Consider the following 6,659-nt stretch of genomic DNA (forward strand, 5'->3'; position numbering starts at 1 on the left):
TTTTGTGATTTATTTATGACTATAAGGTACTTCTAAAATAACAAAAAATATTTATTTATTTTGCGATAGATTTTGAGCTACGCTGTTTTGAAATCGGTGAAATTTTCAAAAAATTCATTTTTTTCTAGATTTTTTGTTCAAAATATCCTTTGATTCGAGACAATAACATTTATTTTTTTTGTTATTACATTGTTTCACTGATATGCACAAAAAATTTCATCAAGATATGTTGGCTAGTTCAAGAGATATAGCGTTCAAAAATTTGAGGATGCTGTCACAAAAATCTTCATAACTTGAAAAATAATTGAAATTTTTTTATAAAAATTTTATTTTGTCGATGAAATACATTGAAATACCGTTCAAATTTTAAAAAAATCGGAGATGGTCGGGCGTGGACCATGGTTCAAGTTGACAGAGAATGTATATACAAAGATGCAACCACAATGAAGAAAAAGAAATACCCGGCTATCAAAAACAACAACAGACCAGTTGCTAATAACATTCAAGGTGGTCTAAAATACTAATTGTGCAAACAAAAAACCACCCAACCAGAGAAACGACCAACATTTATCTAGCAAACGATCGACGAAAACCAAATAACCAACCAACAAAACGGCCTAGCCATTTGATTGATTCCGCTGATGAGATGTTGTAAAAGTTGCTTGCTAATTAAATTGCTGACCAGTTACTTTTGAAACTTCTTAGTAACGATTTTTATTTGAAACTACAAACTTTTGTGAATTCCTCTTATTTTGAGGTTGTTCTAATTATTTGATGTTAAGTATATTCACATTTGTTGAAAAAGAAGTTTGATGTAATCATAATTAAGCAGCATTAAACACGTCATACTGATCATGTGTTTGTAGGATAGTTCAAAAACATTTAATGCTTACAACTGTGCCACATAGAATCAACAACACACACAATTGAACCACACAGATTCAACAACGCGCACAGCTGGACGACAAAGAATCTCAAAGCAACCATAAAGCCACCAGTAACTAACAAACAATTGATGAGTCATGTGTACAAACCTTCCTTGAATGATCTTCCAGCTTAGGCATATCGTCTATCGATGTGGGCACGTGTTTCTCCTTTCGTGCTTGTTGTTGGGCCTGTCGAACACTGACAACCGCTAAATTAGGACCATCAAATTCCCCTTTTCTAACACCTCCTCCTCGACTACTTCTTCCCCAGTTTCCTGCTCCTCCTTTCATTGCATGTCCCACCGAAACAGCTGTTCGTCTGGATGGCTGTTGCTGATGCTGTTGTTGATACTGGCTCGATGGCTGTCGGCGGTCGATTGGATGTGAACCTAAATAGATTGACGCGGCACTTTAGATATAAATTCAGCAACAAACACCAACAAATGTTTTTATCAAGATTTGTATTTTTAACTGAAAAAAATAATGATAAAATTGAATACATTAAATTATTGTTGTTGTCTGCCCCATTACGAGTGTTCTGAGTGAACAGTTACTTAGTGCTGCTGCACGAATGTATTGACATCACAAGAGCAACATACTCAAATAATGTAGAGGAAAACGTTTGCTTCCAGAATATAACATAAGACTCTAACTTTGTTAAAAATATACATATTTTTTTAATTTTTGAAATTTTACAATGTATTTTGCTAATTATTTTTGTTTTATATTATTTCTTTTATTCGAGGGATGTTTGATAACATGTGAGAAATGTGCTGCATTTCGATGTCTTAATATTTAAAATGTTTTAGCTTTGGTCTAAACAAAATTCCAGTTTTGGCCAGACATAACTTTTTTGTTTAATAGCTGATGTCAAGTATGCAACAAAAACAACTCAACGATATATTTAAAGATATGCAGAATATGACAACATTCATCATAAAATCACCTCTAGCATCAATATTCAATGAAAATAGTTACATAGTTAATATAAAATCTTATTTCTTCTTTATGCCCAATTGAAAATTTCCTCTGTCGTTAACAATGATAAAAATATTAAAAACTAACTATAGCCTCCTCTGTTGTTAGGTTTGGTGTCTTTAGTCTGCGACTGCCAAGCACTGTGCGACCTCCAATCAGAGCTTGTGGCGTCTGACTCGGGTTGCTCCTCAACTGTCTGTTGCTGTGGCCACAAAATTAATTGTGTCAATAATCGGCAAATTTTACACGAACGACTAAAATGATTGAAAATAAAAATCAAGAACAACATGCACCAATGCTCTTGGCCACACAAATGGTGGACATGATAATCAATGCTAGTCATTTATCACTCAACAACTCTACATTATGTGATGTAATTATCACCCATGAAGACTTGACTTACTTTCCTGTCATCAACAGTTGCCTCATCTGCTTTATTAACGTTGACATCAACATCATCAGTGACTTCTTCAACTTCAGCTGAAGTTGTTGATGTCGTTATGGCCGGTGATGTTGTGGCGGTTGGTGGTGCTGCTGTGGCAGTTGTTGGTGCGTTCACTTGTTCCTGCTGTGTTGTTCTGCGAGCAGTCCAAGCATTCACCTGCAACATGACATCATTTCCGTTTATATCTATTTTTAAACTTGACTGATAAAATTCACGCAACAGACCAAATATTAATTATACTAACGATGAGCTGAAACTATGTTTTAAAATGCTGCAGAAAAATTGTTAGGTTCATGCTCATTCACTTGTACTATAATAAAATTAATAAAATATCATTGTCATATTAATTTACATTTGCATCATCGTCATCAATAGCAAGAAGCCAAACAAGAACAAACTTTGGGTGGAGGAGCAGGCACCATCTTGACGGGAGGTGTTGGCTGTTGCTGCTTATCTGCTGCTGCTGGCTGGCTGCTAGACTCAACTGACTGGTGTTCCTCTGAGCTTTCTGTAGTCCTGCGACCTGGTCACACATTTAAATGCAAAAGTTTACCATTAAAACTCAAATTCAAAACAATCAATATTATACTGATCCAAATGTTCAGCTATTCATCAGTTTATTCTATTGAAGTCATTTTCAAGATTATATCCATGCAAAATATGTTCAGAAGACCAAAGAGTCAAGTGGATATACAACAAGGACTTTGCTGGCTCGTCAGTGGACAGAGTATATATATATATATATATATATATATATATATATATAGATAGATAGATATAGATAAGATACTAAACGGCACTCAGCGAACAAACGGCGAACAAAAGAATTACCTCTTGGTTGCTGGACTGATGTGCTGGAAGACTGTTTCAAATCTTTTTTTTGTCTGCTATCATTGCTGGACAACTGTCGCCGTGATGACTCGTCCTGATTTGATGACTGACTCTGTCTCTTGCTATCACCATCGAGTGGTTTGCTGTTGAGTGCAAAAAATAACATTTTAATATTATACTGCAGTTATTCCCAGATAGTTACAATATCGTCGTTAAAATTCATAGAAGATTTTAGAAAAGACTTCTTATCCAAAATCTAATCAGGCCCAACAAAGATACCAGCTCCCAAACCATCATCCTGCTAATTAATACCTTTAATATATTATTATCTTTATTTCGCTTTATTATCATCAACTTTTACTTTTCAGGATCAGTGCCCCAGTGATCTTTGAAAAAGCACTCACAAACCTTATGAGTATATCTGGATTCACTTACAAAGCAAAATAGTGAACCTAATAGTTGTAAATGTACAAAAAACATTCCAATGAAGCTAAATGCAAACAAAGGATGAAAAATTTAGTTTCTAACTTCATCTGCTTCAACTTTTCTTCAATTTCCCTTTCTCTCTGCGTGGTGTCAACAGGTTTTGCTGCCCCAAATATTGTGGAAGTCACAACATCTGGTGCTTCATTAAGTGGTTTTGAACGTGGTTTCAAGTTCAATTTGGGTCGTTCCTTAGGACCGGATGGTGCTGGTTGTGTTATTTCAACAGATGTGTTGTTGGCTACGTTGTCGGTGGATTGTGCGTGAGAACGATTTTCATCTTTCAGTGAATCTGTGTTGTTTTAATTAGAAATTCACGACCAAAATATATTACTTTATGATTAGAACCATAATTGCAAGCTAAAGATAAGGGTTCATTGAATATATTGCTAAACTACTGTACTACCAAAACAGTTACAATTAAATGATAGTTATAATAAATTAGGCAGCCATTGAATCTATGAATGAAACTAAATATTTAACCTGCTTTCAAAAGCAAAAAATTTCCAACAACTATAAATTCCTAGGAATCATGAGAGAAAATTTGTAAAACGTTGCAGTTGTGATGTGAAATTCATTTTACTACATAAAATAACATCTTCTAAAAAACAAAAAATTCACTGGATTACAAGTTCAGAAAAGACAAATTAGCAAACTTCAATAATATTTAGTCCAAATTTAGAAAACCTTTGAAAAAAATAATGCAAACATCAAAATTAATAATTTTTCACATTAAATCAGATAAAAGCAGCAAACCTTTTTGAGCACCAGCTTCCTTGAAGCTCCCGTGATTTTGATCATTTCGACCACTCCTTCTCATCTCATCTCTGCTAAACCTTGCAGCATCTCTTCCAAACTTTCCTCCCTCTCTCTCCTCATCTCTTCCATATCTGGCACCTCGACTACCGCCCGATGTATCTCTCTTCCAATTTTCCCCGCTGGCATCACGACTTCCACCTTCTCTGCCACCTCTCCTAGGTGGAGGCAATTCTATTTTCGGAGCCTGCCTCCAATCCATCGGTTCATCCTTATTACTGCTGTGCCTGTCCTCTCGACGACCACGTTCAAATGCATTGCTGTCTCTCTCATTACTTCCTCGAAAGCGGTTATTGTTGTCGGACCTGCAGATATAGATGGTACAATTAGTCTGATTATAATACTAGATGATGCATGAATGTCACTGATACTGATCATTTTACCCATGCAGTGAACAAAGAAGCATGCAAGTTTTATGCGAGCACAAATGTATATGCATGCATTTTTACACAAACAACTTATTTTTATACGAATCTAAATCAGTGATTCTCAAAAGTGGCCGAGAAGGAGTAATTTAATTCTAGTGGAGGCAATTTGGGATGTACTTATAAATGAGTTTTAAGATGAAGAAATGCACGGTTAATGATACTGCTACGTCTGTTACATTACTTGTTATTATTACCGATTCTTCTCACAGATGACTTCAAAGTAAGAACATCTGACCTGAAACAACTCAACAACAAGGATCAACAAAGTGCATGGAGGCTTACAAGCACGTGTGCAAACACTTTCTTCTATTATATCAATTTAGGTGATATAATGCAGTGCTTCTCAAAGTGGTGGTCCGCGGACCGGCGCCGGTCCGCGGACCAATAGCTGCCGGTCCGCGGCGAGGTTCCAAAAATTTTGAAAATTAATCAGAAAATTCATAGTTTGGACAGCAACGCAATTGCGAAAGTCATTGTTATTACTAGTAGATGAGTTTAAAGGTAAGCAAGTTCACGAATGCATATGCATGACTATTATTAATATTCAATGTGATAACGCGAAAGGACGCGTGACCAATTAACTATCGGATCCCGCTTAAATATTCAATCTTTCTTTATCAGCTATTTGCACATGTTCAGAGTAAAATTGATAAAAACCCGGTAAAACTAGGAGTTAACAACGTTATTGCTAAATTAAAATATATTTGTAATTTTGAAATTTATATATAAATTGAATAACTCATTTTGCAATTTATTAAATTTTATTCAAATTAATATATAAAGTTGCTAGAACTGTTGTCAGGTTGGTTCAGATTTTTTTTAATATTTTCATTTTATTTTGATGTTATCAAGACCGCTAATTTGTTTTCTTGAAAGTAAAAGTTTATTTTATTCAAAAATAACTACTTTAGGCATGGCGAAACAAGCCCGATAGACAAATTTTTGAAAAGGAAACGTCAGGAAGAGAATTTGATATATGAAAGTAGTGACGATTCTTCAGTTTCAGACAATGAAAATGGCATCGTAAAGGCAATTGGTATTGAAACGTGTGCAACAAAACGTATTAGAACTAGCTTCATTCGAAAGTACGATGAATCATACATTCAATTTGGCTTCATGCCAATGGACGATGGAACAGAGTTGAAACCGCAGTGCGTTATTTGCAGCGAGGTTTTGTCGAACGAAGCAATGAAGCCATCAAAACTAAAAAGACATTTAAATACCAAACACAAAGACATTTGCACAAAACCAAAAGAATATTTTGAGAGAAAACGCATTGATCTGAAGAGTCGCCAAAAACAAATGTTTCGTATTTTCCATATAAACACGTGTGCGCTACGAGCTTCATATAAAGTAGCTCTGCAAATTGCCAAAGCGAAAAAGGCATTCACAATTGGTGAAACGTTAATAAAAGATTGCATCAAAGATGTCTGTTTTGAGATGCTGGGTGAGCAGGCTTCAAAAAAAATAGACCAGGTGCCACTTTCAAACAATACTATTGGTCGACGCATTAGCGATATGGCAGAAGACATTGAAGAGCAGCTAGTTGAACCAATGAAACTTGCAAAGTATTATTCTTGGCAGCTGGATGAAAGCACAGATGTGGCCAACATGGCTATTTTGTTAGTTTATGTTCGTTTTGAATACGAAGGAGATTTAAAGGAGGAATTTTTCTTTTCAGCATCACTCCCAACAAATACAACAAGTTCTGAAGTATTCAAAACTGTCAGTGAATATATCATTGGTAAAGGA

The 6,659-nt window shown here is 35.2% G+C and overlaps 1 protein-coding gene across 1 annotated transcript in view; it reads right to left on the minus strand.

Annotated features, from left to right (window-relative positions):
* Positions 1-6,659, minus strand: part of HELRODRAFT_194085 (hypothetical protein) — a 15,327-nt gene that overhangs the window by 1,151 nt on the left and 7,517 nt on the right. The window contains exons 10-16 of the mRNA XM_009030226.1: positions 4,420-4,784; positions 3,709-3,955; positions 3,181-3,323; positions 2,748-2,872; positions 2,308-2,505; positions 1,992-2,106; positions 1,035-1,315 (exon numbers count right to left, since the gene is read on the minus strand). Of these exons, the coding sequence (XP_009028474.1) occupies positions 1,035-1,315; positions 1,992-2,106; positions 2,308-2,505; positions 2,748-2,872; positions 3,181-3,323; positions 3,709-3,955; positions 4,420-4,784 (1,474 nt within the window). The remainder of the gene's footprint in view (positions 1-1,034; positions 1,316-1,991; positions 2,107-2,307; positions 2,506-2,747; positions 2,873-3,180; positions 3,324-3,708; positions 3,956-4,419; positions 4,785-6,659) is intronic.

The sequence above is a fragment of the Helobdella robusta genome, assembly GCF_000326865.2.
Source record: "Helobdella robusta unplaced genomic scaffold HELROscaffold_66, whole genome shotgun sequence".
Classification (NCBI taxonomy): domain Eukaryota; kingdom Metazoa; phylum Annelida; class Clitellata; order Rhynchobdellida; family Glossiphoniidae; genus Helobdella; species Helobdella robusta.